We start from the raw sequence: 18,661 nt of genomic DNA on the forward strand, positions 1-18,661 counted from the left end.
AAATCGAAAAGGGCGGAAGATCACGTCGCCGACTTAACTGAAATGTTCCATATCCTGAGAAAATATAGGATGAAACTAAACCCGCAGAAGTGCGTGTTCGGCGTAGAGTCGGGAAAATTCTTGGGATTCATGGTCAATAACCGGGGAATTGAGGCCAATCCGACAAAAATAAAAGCTCTGCTAGACATGAAATCTCCCACCAGTGTCAAACAGGTACAGAGTCTAACAGGAAGGATCGCGGCCCTAAATCAATTTGTGTCAAAGTCGTCAGATAGGTGCAAAGAATTCTTCAAAGCGATCAAAGGGAGAGGGAAGGATTTTCTGTGGACCCCTGATTGTGAAGAAGCTTTTCTGAAAATCAAAGAACAACTGGGAAATCCGCCGATGTTGGCCAAGCCAGAAGACGGAGAAATATTAATTCTGTATTTGGCGGTGTCAGAATATTCCGTCAGTGCCGTCTTGGTAAAGGAAGAAGCAAGCCACCAGTGGCCTGTATACTATGTAAGCAAAAGGTTGTTGGATGCGGAAACCAGATATACCAACATGGAAAAATTAGTGTACGCTCTTATTCTTGCGGCACGAAAGCTAAGACCGTATTTTCAGGCTCACCGAACAGAAGTTCGCACCGCTTATCCGCTCCGGCATATTTTACATAAACCCGAATCGTCGGGAAGAATGTTAAAATGGGCCATAGAGCTAGGGCAATTCAATTTGGAATATTGTCCACGCACGGCAATCAAAGGACAAGCGCTGACCGATTTCGTACTTGAGTTTGATGAAGAAATTGATGATAAGGCCATAGTGCCGGCAGAACCAGCCTCGCAAGAAAGTCATCAGGACGAAAAGAAGCAGGAACTCCCCCACCCGTGGTGGACATTACATGTGGACGGGGCCGTAAACAACAGTGGGTCAGGTGCCGGGATAGTCTTGATCACTCCGGAGGGGCACCGCTTGATGAGTGCTATCCATTTCAAGTTTTATGCTACCAACAATGATGCTGAGTATGAAGCCTTGATTAACGGTCTGAAGTTAGCTCTGGAGGTAGGGGCCGTGAATTTGATAGTTCGAAGTGATTCCGAATTAGTTGTCAATCAAGTCAACGGAGGATTCCAAGCCCGAGGACCGCGGACAGAGTTGTATATGAGATGTGCAAAACGCCTACTGGGAAAATTTTCAAGTGCCAGACTGGAAAGTGTTCCGCGAGAAGAGAATAGTAATGCGGACGCTTTGGCCAAGATGGGTTCACAGATGGACATCGTTCAACTTGGACAAATCCCTTTGGGAATCCAGGAAATTCCAAGTATCCCAGAGGTGGAGGTGTTTCAAACGCAAGAAATCCCAAAAGAAAACTGGATGACCCCCATCCATAACTATATTCAGTCAAGGGTTGTACTGGAGGATAAACTACAGGCTCGACGTCTTCGGTACCAAGCTGCAAAGTATGTCGAGTATGACGGGGTACTATACAAGAGAGGATTTAACCAGCCACTGTTACGTTGTGTGGACAGGGAAAAAGGAAATTATATTCTCAGAGAGGTGCATGAAGGGATTTGTGGCAATTACTCGGGGGGTGGTTCCTTGGCATTAAAAGTGCTCAGACAAGGGTACTACTGGTCGACTATGAGGGAAGATGCTTTCAATTTTGTCCGGGCTTGTGATCGTTGCCAACGGTTCGCCAACTATTCCAACGTCCCGACATCCACCATTACCTCATTAACAAGTCCCTGGCCTTTTGCCATGTGGGGGATTGATCTCATTGGAGAGTTACCCAAAGCAAAGGGAGGTGTTAAATACGTCGTGGTAGCTGTGGACTACTTCACCAAATGGGCAGAAACCATGCCACTAGCCACGATCACGGCAAAGAAGATAAGGGATTTTGTGTTCAACTCCATAGTATGCAGGTTTGGTATTCCTTACAAGCTCATTTCAGACAATGGAAAACAATTTGATAGTAAGGAGATAAGGAAGCTCTGTGAAGACTTAAAGATTAAAAAAGACTTCGCCGCGGTTTATCATCCGCAGAGTAATGGTCAGATAGAAGCCATAAACAAAATCATAAAATAGGCAAAGTTAGAAGAAAAGAAAGGGGATTGGCCAGAAGAAATGCCTATGGTCCTTTGGTCTTACAACACGACACCTAGGACGACCACAGGTGAAACCCCTTTTCTGCTGACCTACGGGTATGAGGCCATGGTTCCCGTGGAGGTACGAGCAGGATCTCTACGGAGAGATGCGTTCGTCCAGGAAAATGCAGAAGTTAACCAGAGGCTCCACTTGGATCTGTTAGATGAAGCCCGAGCAAACGCTCAATTGAAGCTCGCTGCGTACCAACAGAGGGTCGCAAGGTATTTCAATAAAAAAGTAAAACCCATACCATTCAAGGTTGGAGACCTCGTGTTGCGAAAGGTTATGCCTAACATGAAGATAGCTCAGCACGGGGTGCTTGGAGCTAATTGGGAAGGACCGTACAAAGTCAAAGCTATACTCTGGAAAGGGACCTATCGCTTAGAAGATCTGGATGGTAAACTTATTCCTCGAGCATGGAATGCAGAACATTTGCGGAAGTATTATCAGTAGGGTGTGGTTGTGTCCCCCTTGTTTCCTTGTTTTAATTCTTATGTAATAGGCTAGTAGCAAATAAATTCCTCCTAGCCTCGGGGGGTAGTACACATGACTGCGAACCTCGGAACTAGCAGAAGGAAGATTTTTTTTTTTTCAAATAATTTCCCCATAGAGCATAGTAGCCATGGGACTGGTGTAATTTACCCACTAGAGCGCGTTATCAACAAAAGAGAAAAGTTACTTCAAAAATTACTGTATTTGCTTAACATGAAAATTCTCATCTGAAAAACATCAATGGCGCGCCCTATAAAGAGGCGCGCCCTATTTGATAACTCCTGCTTTATGATCATGACAGACATAGTAGACAAAGATGAAGGAAATAAATGCACATGGTTAGCAAAGTAAGACTAAGGGAAAAAATTCCCCAAAATAAGGCGCGCCTATTGGACCAATAAGTCAATTAAAATATGGCAAAGGTACTAATGGAAAGAAACACAATGACAAACTTTGAGATCACACAAAAATCTATAAGGGCGCGCCATATAGTAACATACTCCATGGAAACATATGATTGCCAAGGGAAAAATCAAAGTGACTTAACAAATTTTTGAGTAAAAATGAAATTAACAACGAGTCATACATGCAAGAATAAAAGAGTAGCAAAAAACCAAGTCATACAACTTTGCACAGCATCAAAAGAGGGCTGGCTCCTCATAAGTATTTGAAATTTAAAGCAGTGAATAATCAAGGCGCGCCTTGGGACTGGTCCGTTGGGGGAATAGATTGAAGAGGGACAGTTGGATCAACTTCAGGCGCGTCCTTGGAGACTTCCTCTTGTGGCGCGCCCTCCGCTTCTTCTTCTTCTTCTAACCCAAGTTCTATCCTCCTCGTCCTGATCTCAGCAACATGCTCTTTTTTGAATTCCACCATATAGTCTCCTCCCCAAACTTCTCAAAGGAGTAGTCAGGATCATTGGCCACAAAACCCACTCTGTAGAAGTGAAAACCATTGGCAAATGCCTCATCAGATATTTCCCTCTTTTCATCAGGCCAGCCTAGTTTTTGTTGCTCCTCCAAATATTCAATTCTCAAGTTAGCTGCACCCAGCTCAGTGTGGAGAGAGGTAGCCTTTTTGTTGGCAATCTCTAGCTGGGAAGTAAGATTGGCCACCTCATCCTTGAGAAAAGAGATTTCAGAATCCTTAGCTTTAATGTCTTTGGCATGCAGAAAGTCTTTGTCTTTGAGGGTGTTCCTCAAAATATTGTTGTCCCCCTGCAGCCTCTCCAGGCGCGCCCCCTCTTCCTGTAGCTTATCCACCACTCGAGTAGAGTGGATAAACAATTGGCAAGATGCCTTTATTGAAGCACGAGCTGCATCTCCCAAATCCATGGCTTTTCATTGCTCCACTTCTTCATCTGAAACATAAAGGGAACCCATGGGGCCAAGAACGTTCAAGGCAGCAGAAGAGACGGAAGGCGCGCCCTCTGCTCTTTGCCTCTTAGGCGCGCCCTGCTTTTCTGTGAGGTCAATGATGGGCCTCTTTTGAGCAGGTGTAGTTTGAGGGATGGAGGCAGAAGTTGGAACAGATGCCTGTGCAGCAGGAGCATCTTTCTTCGATTTAGGCCTAGGCTTATCACCAGGGCGCGCCCCAAAAGACTTGGGGATTCTTGGAGGAGCCATTTCTGCACAAGACATAAAGACATATTAGTTAGACATGACAGTCAAATATGTTGAATAATGCAACAAATAGAAGCAATTGATAGAGACAACATTGATAAACATGAGTAAAATACTACGCCTAGAGTAACAGGGCGCGCCTTAAAGACGCAAGAAGAATAAATGAACGAAAGTTTTTCTATTCAGTATGGCAATGGAGAGTTAACAAAAAAAGAAGTAAGACGCGCCAATAGTGAAAAGGCGCGCCTTTATATTCTACAGTGAATAAACCTGAAGGATCTTGGTCTTGTAGGGAGCCATCCCATGTTTCCTCTTCTTCTTCTTCAGCTTCTTCGCTGTCTAGGTCAATAACACGAGAAACAGGAGCACCCTTCCTAAATTTTACGTATTTGCACTTCATTCCTACTTGGTCAGAAAGGATCCCTACTCGCATAAAGTTGGATCGAGTGACTAAGGTTTTTAAGTTCCACCTGTCAGAAGCCACTCTAAGGAGGGCTTCAGCTCGTTTTTTGGGCTCGCCTTTAAGGGGTTTTGAAGCTGGTCTGTCTGAAAAAGTATAAGGATGAGAAAAGAAAGAAAAAAATATAAAAATAACACAAGGGAAAAGACAAAAGGGCGCGCCCTTACTTGGTGACTTGGGAATCTTATCCCTATTCTGGGAACGTCATACAAGTAAAAGAAGTTTTCTTTCCGACCTTTCTCATGGCTAAGCTTGCCAGAGGAAAAACCCTTCTTGTTATGTTGCTTGTCCACCACCAGATAGTAGTACCCATGATCAGATTTCCTTAGATTGAAAAAATAAGCAACTTCTGCCATTGACGGTTGAGGAAAGCCCAAGTCCATATAGAGGATAAACAGAGCCAGGATAAACTTGTAGCTGTTGGGAGATAGTTGAAGTGGAGCAACATCATACAGTTCTATCACTTCCCTAAGGTAGGGGTGTAAGGGCGCGCCTATACCCAAAGATACCAGCTTGGGGCTGGTCACCATTCTGGGAATTTTAAAGTTTTTCCCATAATTAAAGATATGGGGCCGCATCATGCTTAAAGGGCGCGCCCATATGCCCTCCATGTCATAAAATTCCATAAGCCATCCCAGTTGCCCATCTGAACAAGCTGAGAACAGGCCCACACAGAAAAGCTTCCCATGCTCCTTCCTAAAACGCTTCTTCACAGCTTCAGTGCATGGTTCAAATTCATCCCAGTCAAAATCCAACTCACTATCAGAAACTTCCCAGTGGTGAAAAGGGATTGGAGAAGGTTCAGGAGAAGTGGAAAATTGGAAGGAGTCTTCATCAAAGAAATTTTCCTCATCACGAAGAGGGGACGTACTTGCTTCAGGCGCGCCCTCAGGAACGGGAGACGTAGGCGCGCCCTCTCTGTGTTGGGGAGACAGACTTGGGGATACAGTCCTATAGGATACTTTAGAGGGTTCTGCTCCTACGTTGACGCCCCTCTCAATGCCCCTATATCTATCAGCGTTCAAACTCTCGTACCAATCATCATCGTCCAGCTCTGTCCTATCTGGGATTGGAGATATATCCTTTTGGACCAGCTTCTGCTTGCCTTGCCTACGAGATAATAGAGTATTGTCCGTGGATGAGTTATCTGAGGAATCTGCCATCAAGGTACCCTCTTTAGAATCCTGAAGAAGGCGCGCCACCCGGTTCAGAAATTCAGGAGTGTGGTGGGCGTTCGGAGGTTGAGGATCGAAGTAAGTGTTTGGGGCGAATAAATCCCCAAATTGGTGAGAAAATTCTTGAAAGGGTGAAAGGGAGAGGACGCGCCCTCGTCTTCCAGCTGTCAAGAAAACCAAAAGAAATATTGAGGGCGCGCCCCATACGAAAGAATGAGATACAAAAGTGTAAAGAAAATGGGATAGATAGGTGGGGGTGTAAGAGAAGAGTACTTTCTATGATCTATATCAGCTCCCTTCTAAAACAAGCCCTCTCATGAGAAGGCGCGCCATAAAGAAAATCATAGTTTATTCATAAGGATGAGTTTTACTAGAAACAGGCGCGCCTTATTATGGTTGTTTACAGATTATAAGCTGAAGATAAGGCGCGTCCTAAGTTGCTGGCGGATTTTGAAGGCACAGATGGTCATAAGTGATGGTCTTTAAGACATAAGGGTACTAACGATTAGAATTCTCAAAAACATCAGTCTAACGGTTAAATTCAATAATTTTGGATCTAAGTCAGTAAAAATTTGAAATTATATATACATACACAGGTACATACACCATTTTATGTATATCTCCAAGAACATTCAAAGAAGTTGAAGAGACAAAGTATCATGCAATGGGATTTATGCAATGAAATTCAAAAAAGAAAGAAGCTTTACGTACCTTTTCGAATGGAGAAGGGAATGATCGGAAAAAACTGGAGAAATGATGGCCGAGAGATAGGATTCCGAGCAGAAGAGTAGTGCTGCCGGTAGTGGAACTTTGAAAAGGAAAAGGGGGTGAAGTAAGAGAGAAAGTAAAAAGTAAAAATGAAAATGACTGATGGTGACTTGTATTTATAGGTGAAAAGGACAGCTGTTAAAACTATCATGTCAGTCACGATTCCCGAAGAATAAGGAAAACCGTTTCAAATTATTTCAAATTTTAAGACGCGCCCTCTTGAAGGCGCGCCTTATAAGGTTGGCATCAATCTAGAATGCATGGAAAATAAGAATATTGAATATATAGAAGCCCTCTGCTAGTCAGGGCGCACCCTGTAAAAAGTATTGGAAGATTTGTTTATACAAATTCTAGTAAAGGTGAAGAAAAATTCCAATCCCATTTTCAATAGCATATGGAATTTGGGGGGTAGTTGTTATGCCCAAAAATTGGTATAAACAATATTTAGATTAAGATTAATAAAATGAGCAGAATTAAAAGAGAAGCGCCTGAAATCTAGGAAAAAGATGAGATTGACTTTCCATAAATAGAAGGCGCGCCCAAAGATTGCGTCCCGATTGACTGAAACTGAATTGATAGTTGTGATTATCCCGTATTAAAGGCGCGCCCTCAAACAGGTGGAGGAGGCGCGCCCAGTTATCGAGAAGGAGTAGAGAAATTTCTTAATTGAAACCTGTAGTGTAGTGAGCCTTAGGGCGCGCCTTGGGCAAGGAAGGCTCCGTGGACGGATTGTTTGGACATGGTTGCTTTGATAGACTTGCTCGTTGGCTTGGATAGAATTGGAGCGAGCCCTAAAGATGAATAGTTTTTGGCGCGCCCTATGATGTAGAATGATTTAAGAAGAGACCAAAGGCTGGTGACACGGGGCGGCGCCAACATGCAGAGATGTCAGGACGCGCCCTCAACTTCTACTTGACATATAAATGCAACTTTTATGTGCTGCTTGGATGGGTTCTCTGGAAGACTCAAGGAAGATGGAGAATGTTATTACTAACCTATTTGATGCAGGTACTCTATTGAAGAACTCCTTCCTGTAGCATATCTACAGGAAAAGCGGTGTCCGTGGTCAGAGACCTCCAGGGGTATGCCTGGACTGAAGGCCTCCTCCTGTAGTCAATGGGTGTCCTCATTGGGGATGTGGGGTGAAATCTGGTGTGTGCTTTGGGAGTTCTGTCTCTGTAGTCAACGGGTGTCCTCGTTGGGAGACTTTGGAGTATCCTGCACTTTGCACCCAAAAGCTTGGGATCACTTGTCCTGCAATCTGGTAGGGGCTCCTTATCGGGGGACAAGGATGCGTCCAACATTTGGGGTGAATCACGGCTATACTTGCGTCCACGGACTAGAGAAACAGCTGGTAACGGAGGGTTATCCTGGGCCAGGGAGATGCCTCATCCGTGAAGTCTCGAAGCCGTGGACGGGCCTTGGGCCTTTGTGGTTGGGCCTCATCGGCGGACATTCCTAAAGCTAGTAGAAGACGGTTTCCAGTAGGTTTCTCATTGGGCCTCGGGATAAGAAATCTAAGCCCATTAGGTTTCTTGTTCCCCAAGAACTACGTGGGCTTGATCCCCTATAAATAGGGGTACGTAAGCACATTGTAAGGGGTCAGAAGCGAGAGCGCAAAGGAGCCACCACTAACCCTAAGCAATCTCAGCCCCCAATAATCACCACCACCAAACATTGTTCATCTTTTCCGACGAATACTGTTCATCTGGTCCACTGACTACTGTTCACGTTTCCGACGAAAAACCGCCGTCACAGATCTTGTTTCCGGCTACGAACCTCAAATTTTGTTGTTACCAAATTCCTCCGTCAACACCATCTCACAGAAACAACTTAGAGTCCTAAATTTAAAAATCTAATACAATTCAAATAATTGAGTAATGAAAAAAGGCCCCCACACTTGTCATGGTATGTCCACATGATCATAATTTAGCTGACGTTATTGAAAAATATATAATGTACAATATTTAGGGTGACGGCTAAGTGGACCTATCAGTCCAATACAAGTTGCTTGAGTTGTTCGCTAGTCACCAAATTATAATGAATACCCCACTTGTTTTTTTAATTTGGATATATACAGTGAGTGCCGGTTTATGTTAACTTTTTTAAAAAGCTAACTTTATATTAAAATGAACAAGTATTATATAAATAATAAGTAGATTAGTTATGTAAGTATTTGAATAAATTTAAGTCAGTAAAATTTTACTAAATTGAGTTAATTAAATCTAATTATTAAATATTATTATTTCAATTTATAAATTTTAAATTTAAAAAATAATTAGAAATAAATATATATAATATATATGTTAATATTTAAATTAATAAAAAAATTTAAACTAAGTCGAGAAAAAGTATGTCGTTATTAATTTTTAATTTATCAAATTATAAAATTATCAGTTGTACTCATAATTGGGTTGTTAGCCATCTCCAACCGTTGTGATCCAAAAATCCAAATTTGAATCACCAGCTGATCCAAATATTCAAAATTTCTGACCAATTCCAACAGTGTGATACAAATATTTGATCCAAATTACTTTATATATATAATAATATATAAAATTAATACACATAAAAATATTAAATTTATGCACTTAATTCACGAAAAACACATTTATTGTAATAATTAATATACAAAATATCATTGATACACACTAATTTTACGAATTAGTATATTCTTCTTACAAATGCTCAATTGATGCATTTTTAAGTGCAACATGTGCCTCTTTATTTTTTTTAAATTTAAATGAAATTATGTTTTCTCATTATTTTAAGTTTTATTTTAAAAATAAATTTTGTTAACTATTAATTATATTTTGCTATTAATTATATAATTAAATAATCAAAAATTAATTTAAAATCTCATAAATTAGAAATAACAAAACTATTATTTTATATTAAACCAATTAATCCAAATTTGGATTAGTGATAATCTAAATTTTGGATCACTACTGTTCAGTAATCACTATTTGAATCACTGTTGAAATGGAATTTGGAGTAATTTATCCCAAATTTGAATTTTTGGATCACTGTTGTATTTGCCTTTAAATACTCTCGGGTAGGTTATTATGAATTTATATGAAAAAAGTAACTCATAAGGGTGAAAACAAACGGGCTTGGTATGAGTTAGATTATGTTATTTTTTCTGAATTTATTAATATTAAAAAGTTAAATATTTATAATCAAGTGTATAAAACTCAACAGTGATTATACTCATTTGCGACTGCAAAATTTAAGTAATTGACTAAGTTTACGAAAACTTATTTTCAATATCAATTAAGTACTCATTTATATTTGAGTTGATCAATTTTCGGCTATTCTTCCGAGTTGACATATTTTCTAAACACCAATTTATAATTGAACGAAGTTATATACATAGAGGATGATCTATATACGTAAAATGTATGAACTCCGATTCCTTACATGATATGTTAAATTTTGGATTCTATTTCCATAATTCATAATTTGTATCCAGTCTTATTTGAATAGACATGACATATAATGCAGAGTTTATAGCAGCTGGCTGTATAGCAACATGTGATGTATATCGCCACTTAAGGCAAATATATGATGTTTAACTGCAAATGCTTTGTCTGATAGCCTCCACATACATCGAACCTCATCCATTCCCTATTCACCTTCACTGTCGGATCCTCATCGGGTTACCCGCTTTCAGCAGCCACCAACCATTATTATAAAATTCATTAAATTATAATATCAATACCCGCCCGTTGTAATATAAAATTGTGTCTCATTCCTTTAAGTTTCATTAAAACTAGGGCCATACATATAAACCGCTCAACTGCATCCAACAGCTCAACCGCTCGCAACCGAGATAGGGGGAGAGGATAGGAGAGGTTCCGGCCGCATTTGCGGATAATCGCGAAATGCGGATTGGTTGTGGATTCAAATTTTAAAAACCACTCATTCACGGTTTGCGGTTTTAAATTCTTGAAAATCGCAAAATCACAACCGCAACCGCAACTCACAACATATATTTATAATAAATTATATTTCCAAAAATGTAGTTGATATCATATAAATTATAAGTATACACATTTATTAACTAATCTTAGGTTAATGTTAAAACATCATTCATAAGATTCACAATCATTATAAGATATAACCAAACAAATGAAAAATATAATCAACATGTAATTTTTTTTATCTTTTTCTTTTTTCTTTTCTTTCGCCTCCACATTTTTGTATGTTTTTAATATTCTACACGGAGCATTAGTTTATTTTTTTTTAATGTAATTTATCACGTAACTTAAACTTCAATTTATTAATATTCCGAATTTTATTTTTTGCAAATTATTAATTATTTTAAAATAAGTGGTTGAACCGCAAACCGATCCGCAATAACCGTAAATTCGCAACCGCAATTGACGCGGTTAACCGCTTGCGGATAACAATTTTCTAAAACCGCTCTTCGCGGTTTGGTTCGACTTTTACCCCAAAACCGATCCGATCCGAACCGCGTACACCCCTAATTAAAATACACATTAGATAAATGATGTTCTAGAGTAAAGCATGTTGTTTATCCACGTACCAAACGGTTTACTACAATAACATATTTTATTGTCTTTGCACATTTTTTTGTTTAAGGCAACATTATATTAATGACTAAATTGCCCATACTTCATCTTCCCATCGTATTATTAAACAATTATTTTCGTCCTACTTAACCGGACTTATGTTTTACTTTTCAAAACGAAATTGATCAAATGTTGAATAACAATTACAAATTACTAAAATACAATTATCTATAAAACTACTCACTTAATCCTATTTACACGTAATAAGATAATGATAATGTTATCTATCTTGAATTAATTTTTTAAATAGTTCTCAAATAATTACAGGACGTAATAATATATATTTATATATAATTGATAATAAGATATAATATATACGTATACGAATAAAAATAATTATGTGTTATTAAATTATGGGAAAAAAATTTTGGGAACCAATTCCTAAAATGTAATAAAATATTATTTGAGATCCTCGTTGTGATAACCATTTTGCCACCACCCTGGCACACTCGCGGGGCCTTCCCCCTAGTTTCCAAATCAAATCAAACGTGCTTAAAACTTCCCACTTGTATATAAAACCACCCACTTAATCCTTCAACTATGTGTGCTTAACTGCTCATTCATTTCACACACAAATAAGCATCCATGGCTCTGGTTCAGAAACGCCGCCAGCTCAGCCTCCACCTCCCAAGGTGTCCCCTCCCACTCCCACCGCAAACAGCAGCAGCAGCAGCAGCAGCAGCAACGACGACAACAACAATCTCGAACGAGCTCGAAAAGCTCCAAGTCCTAGGCCACGGCAACGGAGGCACAGTGTACAAAGTCCAAAACAAAAAAACTCTAAAAACTTATGCACTAAAACACATCCATGCCAACACTGACACCACCACGCGCCGACAGATTCTCCGTGAAGTCGAGATCCTTGGTCGCATAGACTCGCCTTACGTGATCAACTGTCACGGTATCACCGAAAGACAAGACGGAGATATTCAAATTTTAATGGAATATATGGATGTTGGAACTTTAGATACTGTGCTTAAAACAACAGGGAATTTCTCGGAGAAAGTGTTGTCGAATGTTGCGTTTCAGGTACTTAATGGTCTGAGCTATATACATTCCAACAAGATTATTCACCGAGATATTAAGCCTTCGAATTTGTTAGTGAACTCGAGTTTCGAGATCAAAATTTCTGACTTCGGTGTTAGTAAATTAATGTGCCGTACACTTGATCCATGCAACTCGTATGTTGGTACGTGTGCGTACATGAGTCCGGAACGGTTTGATCCCGATACATATGGGCGTGACTATAATGGATACGCAGCTGATATATGGAGCTTAGGTTTGACATTGTTGGAGTTATATATGGGACATTTTCCGTTGTTACCACCAGGTCAAAGACCTGATTGGGCTACGCTTATGTGTGCTATTTGTTTCGGGGAGTCACCGAGTTTGCCCGAAAATGTGTCTGAGGATTTCAGGAGTTTTATTGAGTGTTGTTTACAGAAAGAGAGTAGTAAGAGATGGACAGCGTTGGAATTGCTTTCTCATCCGTTTGTGATGCAGACTAGTACCAAGTTGTGATAGGGGTTGCCGGAGTTCTAATTTAGGTGGATGTCCTTCTGGGCTTTTGTAATTATGTTTGTTTTCTTAACTTTTTGTTGTTTTAGATTTGGGCAATTGTAAGTTACGCAACTTGATTATAACCAGGATCATCGTATACTGGAATAAGGATTTTGGGAGAAGGCCCTACTGTCAATTTTAATTATTGAGATAAATATACCATTTTACTGCAAACGTACGAATACAGCATAGCATATTGCGCTACCTGTAAAGTAGGTTTCTGGTATGAATATTTACGGTTTTTCATGGTACCTGGACCATGACCGATAAAATGGGGATTTTAGAATGCATTCTGACCTGAAGAAACAATAATACACTACAAAAGTAGTATGTAGATTAATGACTTCGAATCTACTATCCACTCTCTCATCCCCTCAGCAACACCTTCTTAAATCATCCGCTCTCTCATTCCTTCAGCAACACCTTCTGAAATTCTGACTGCTAGCTAAACAATACAGAGCTAACATAAATATCTTGTTCAGAGCTTGCTGTTGTGAAACAAATTCTCAAAGACGATAAAGTAAACTGAAGGAAACAAAAACACGAGCACAAAGATGTCAGCAAAAAAATTACATATATAATGCACCAAGTCGGATCATTCTTTTAGGAATTCACGTTCATCATCTTTCTCCGTCTTTCAGTCTTATTATTTCTACTCTAAGAAGATGTGTTTAAAGCAGTCAGGAACTTGATCGTTAACCATTATGTGTTCAATTGCAAGGGCAGCCTCTACTTGCTCAAAATTTGCGAATTCATTTAACATTTGCTCAAGATCTTCCCAGTCTGCAACTGGTAATTCCTGGACAGCCACATCACCATCCATCTCTGCAATACAATTCAGAAAGTCCGAAAGCGAAAAGTCATCAGGAATGTGGTTGCACGCCCTGTTATCTTCTACTTGATCATCAATAATTATCGGTAACTCTTGCATACTATCATCATCTGATATTTCAATTACATCACAATTATCGTCACAGTCCAAACCTTATATGAAGCTCAATCAGTTAAACAACTTCTGTTTGTGGGTAAGGTCAATTGCAAAAGTTTTAAATACGAACAGACACATTTGCCTCCATTGAGACTCAAACCCTCCATACCTTTACAGAAGCAAATTAGAAATCAGAGTTCACTAGGCTGCTGTAGGCTATGTCTGAAACTGTAACATTGAGCCTTATTGTTACTTTGAAAAGGTTATAAACTCTCATCCATATCATTCGTTGACAAAGCAACTAACAGTGCCCGAACAAATCAAAATACCCGAGCCTCGTATAAACTGGTAATTGGTAAAGCAAGCTTATGTATAATAGGTAAATAATTCACGAGCATCAATAAACAAAATTAGAACATAAATATTTATTCCCAACAATAATTCAACATGAACAAGGAAGCTCCCAAGACAGTCAGGAAATTCAGTGTAAAGAACTCATCATAGAATAATATTAATCCTAAAATATCAAACTAAACATGAAATTTAAGGGATGAATAACCTGCTTAATTAGTTAGGAATATTATCTTCCGAAGATGCATACTTATTCACTTCCCGGAATCAAGACTAAGCATTCATTGTAATTGTAAACTTGCGCTATTTATAGAGATTTAACTGTGCCCACAATAGTTTCAAGATTTTTTGTTACGGGATCATACAAGAACAGATTCTGCTTGCTACTAGTTGATGTTGTCACAGCACTTCCATTCTTCAAATGCAGATATATTCCTTTCATTTGTGAAAATTGGGGATGTGTCTGCCCAGTACAACTTTCCATCAAGACAAGTATCACATTTAAGACGACTGACAAGGAATTTAATCCCAGCGACATTAATCTCTTTCCAACAAATTTCATTAGCAGAATACACCTCAGCCCTAACCAACGCGCCACCATTAAACATTACAACCCTAACAACCTTATAATCAGTAGCTTTTGAATCAAAACCAAATCCTAAAGAAAAGCTGCTGAGACTGCTGCCACTACGCTGAATATTGGGCAGGGGTAATTTCTTTGACTTAGTTGTTGCCATACAATGCCATTGGAAACACCATTAACTATTAAAAACTTATGGGCGAATTTACATGGGAGAACTAGATGTTCGTCTCTATCACTTTTATCGGGCCATTTAATTCGACAAAAAACCATTTCCTCGTCTCTCGATCCCAACTTATAGGCTTTGACAAGAAAGCTCTTTGGACACTCACTGTTAGCTGTAATGTTCATATGCATCTTGATAAATCTAGGACTCTTAATTTCGGATAACCATGATTTACAAACCAACTGAAACTGTATCAGGTTTCGAACCGGTAGTCGGACGAGGATTTGTGTTATGATTTCATCTGGTAAGTTTCCGCCGGGACTTGGAGACGACGAAGCGCATGGCTTATGTTTCTTTAAAAAAGCTAGTGTCGACGACATTGATAGCACTACTGAGATTAATAATCAATTAATGAGCTAGCTAGATAGTGATCCCTAACCCTAAGTAAGCCTAATTTTTTACATGTACGGATCATAAGGCCCACAACACATTAAATACTAAAATCTATTATACCTTAATGAGCACTAGATAGTGTCTTCAGTAATTCAAATTCAAAAATCATTATCACTTTCCTTGATAATCATTATCTTTTTCTTCTTCTTCTTTATTTTTTACAGGCCATATACATGAATATGAATAATTGTATACATCATCATCTGCAATCGATTTTGTATTACACGTTTTTTGTTTCTAATTGTGCAATCTTATGTCCGATAATGTTTAATCAAACCTATTTTTTTGTTTTGCAGTAATGATTATCGATGGGCTCATCGCATAACGTTTAAGCTCTGAACGGGAGCAAACGATCTACTATCTTCCATGACCTCGGACCTGGTATGAATATGCATAATTATGGCTTTTCGTCTTTGTTTTCTTAAACGTTTATATTGAGAGGACTAATTACATACCAAAAAAGCTATGAACGGGAGCAAACATTCTACTATCTTTGATGACAACGGTCCTGGTATGAGTCTGCATAATCATACTATCTCTTTGTTTTCTTTAAACGTTATTATTGATAGTTTGTAGTCATCGTTGTCACATTTAGTATTCGTTTTAGCTGTTAAGCGGTGAGGTCGTGGACAGATATGCAATCCGATTCTCCAACCTCTGGATGAGAACATATCAAATAGCCGACGAAATATCTCTGAGCCTGTGACGGCTACCGAAGCATCTGTCATGTCTGGTGACTACAGTATGTATCTTTTTCTCAACAATTGAAAGATCTGTAATGTAGCTTAGAATGATTGTGTTTAATAATGTATAAATTAAATTTGTGAGCCCAGTTTGTTGAGGTCGTGAGTCAGCTTTGGACCGATTTCTACGTAATAGGTTGTTCAACATGAATCGTACTGGTCTGGAAAATCCAGGTATTCTGTATTTGCAGCATATCTTAACATATTACGTAGTAGTTCATCGTTCTTTGTTGGATTTTCCATATCTATTTATTATTATGCAGTTCAATCAGCAGGTACAGATAAAGAGAATTTTGCTTCAAATAGCCTGGGTATGTTTCTTGATGACATTGTGTTATCATATATATTCTATAATTTATTGATGCAACTAATCTTTGATCTTATATCATTCTTCAATTATCAGGTTCTCAGCAAAGTGATCTAAGAAGAAATTCTACATCTAGCAAAACCTCTACTATAATGTCATCGAGATCGCACATTGCCAATAGCCGTATGTTATGTAGACAACATTTAGTATTTTACATTGACTTATCATGTTGCCAAATCACGTTCTACAATTTTGTTATCGAAATAATGTTTGTTTCTACTTTGTTTCTTTGTATCAGGCTATGGTAAAGCTCAACTGAATTATAGTCCGCATTGCAATAACAGCCCAATACTATACTGTATAACTAATCGTGAGTGTTCAGTTGTTAATCCTTTCCCAATCCAGATAACATATATATATTATACTTAAGTTGTTGTTTTGGTTTACGAACTGATATTTGTAGGATCAACTCCTACCAAAAATATCTCAGCATATCCCTTGTCAAGCAATAATACACCAATTATGTCATCGAAATCTCACAATGCCAGCACCTGTATGTTCGTTTGAAACTTTATTCATACTTTTTGCCCACCGATTTAAGATACATTATTTAACCATGTTTGCATAACACTTTATGTGGCTGCATGCAAATAAAATTACAGATCATGATTTATGGGTTTGGTTTTATAATTTATTAGATTTTTAAATTGATTTTTTTGGCTTAGGCTTTGGTCAAGCGATAATGAATCACACACCGCTTTCCAATAACAGCCCAAGCATATCATGTATATCTAATCGTAAGTTTTCATTCTTATTCCGTGATCAGTAGCAGTCCATTATTATGCTCTACATATTTGCATAACGAAGTGATTTTTTTTAGGTACCACTCCGCCTTTAAGTGTCAAATCATATATTCCAAAAAAATAAATGTCAAAGGCTCATGCTGAATCTGACATATCAGGTAATAGTGTTTTTCCATTTTTAAACATGATATATGAGATAAGGAATTATTACAAATATTATATTTTTAAATACATTTCTATAAGATTGCCGCTTCTCGATAGAATCGAAGAGACGTTACAGAGGCCCTGACATATCTACAATAATACGTAACAAAAAAAAACAAAGGAGAATATTGATCCTGCTTCACATAGTATGAAAAGTTGAATTTTGTCAGATTCATCTTATTTCCATGGCTGGCCATCATTATCAATATTCTTATTTTCCAATTTAATTGCAGATGTTTCAATTAGGCAGAACTCCGATATGAGCAACAGTCGATTACCTTCTCCCGTGGCTGTCAACCTGATTAATAATTTTGATGAAGCATATGATGTAACTCATGTGGAAGAACAACTTTTTGATGAAACCTGATTAATAATTTTGATGAAGCATATGATGGAACACATGTGGAAGAATAACTTTTTGACGAAGGTATTTTTATCATTAGTTTTTTTAAAATTATGCAGGTTTGTCGCACGTAATTAAATAAATTTAATTAATGCACTTTTTTATTTTGGTAATACTGCAGAAGTTGAACCCATTGATTTGCCCGGGATTGATCTTTGGGACGGTTATGTTAATATTGGTCCGCCAACCTCAACATGTGTTAAATGTGGTGCCTGTATGTGGAACATGGAATGGAACGATAAATCCAACAAAAACAGTTCTCTTACCTTCTCTCTATGCTGCAAGAATGGACAGGTTCAGCTCTCACCTGAGAAACAACCTCCTGAGCCTCTAAGATCATTACTATATGAAAACGACAGGACAATCCACTTCAAGTTAAACCATCATCTTTACAATTCATTATTTACGATGTGTTCCAGTGGTGGTAAAATAGATCACAAAATTAACAATAGAGGAGCACCCTATTGCTCTAAGGTCAAAGGTTAAAATCTTCATTTTCTTGGTAGTATGCTTCCAGCAGATGATGAATCTCCCAAATTTTATCAAGTATACATCTATGATGTTAGGTAATGAATCACACACAGAGGGGGGGGGGTAAATGTGTTTTTTTTTCTGATTTTAGGCTTTTCTTGAAAGTTAATGGTTGAACAAAGTAAATTAAATTTTGTATAGAAAAGTGTTCATGCAGAATTTAAACTTGCAGAAAATAAAGAACACGGATCTTCAAAACTCACCTAATTTTATATTAAAATTAAGACTGTTTTGCTACAAAATTTTTAAGCTCTTTGATGTTAAAGAGCTCAGCTTCTTCATGAGAGTGTTACAAGAATTTTGATCTAAATTGTTACAACTAATAAAGGACCAGTGTTAACTTTATAATTTAGTTAACTGCTGGTTTACAGAGTGGGTAATAAAACATGTTATTAA

The 18,661-nt window shown here is 38.4% G+C and overlaps 2 protein-coding genes and 1 long non-coding RNA gene across 3 annotated transcripts; all 3 read left to right on the plus strand.

Annotated features, from left to right (window-relative positions):
* Positions 1 to 2,103: 2,103 nt before the first annotated feature.
* On the plus strand, positions 2,104 to 2,577 carry LOC141674622 (uncharacterized). Its single transcript, XM_074481332.1, has one exon. It carries the CDS (start codon positions 2,104 to 2,106, stop codon positions 2,575 to 2,577), a length of 474 nt encoding a protein of 157 aa, XP_074337433.1.
* Positions 2,578 to 11,761: 9,184 nt separating this feature from the next.
* Positions 11,762 to 12,970, plus strand: LOC141672238 (mitogen-activated protein kinase kinase 9). The gene has a single exon (XM_074478796.1). It carries the CDS (start codon positions 11,822 to 11,824, stop codon positions 12,755 to 12,757), a length of 936 nt encoding a protein of 311 aa, XP_074334897.1. The 5' UTR covers positions 11,762 to 11,821; the 3' UTR covers positions 12,758 to 12,970.
* Positions 12,971 to 17,085: 4,115 nt separating this feature from the next.
* Positions 17,086 to 17,752, plus strand: LOC141671615 (uncharacterized). Its single transcript, XR_012555185.1, has 3 exons — positions 17,086 to 17,121; positions 17,205 to 17,285; positions 17,565 to 17,752. It is a non-coding gene; the product is annotated as an uncharacterized LOC141671615 (long non-coding RNA).
* Positions 17,753 to 18,661: the final 909 nt, after the last annotated feature.

This window comes from Apium graveolens, chromosome 7 (genome assembly GCF_009905375.1).
Source record: "Apium graveolens cultivar Ventura chromosome 7, ASM990537v1, whole genome shotgun sequence".
NCBI classification, from domain to species: Eukaryota; Viridiplantae; Streptophyta; class Magnoliopsida; order Apiales; family Apiaceae; genus Apium; species Apium graveolens.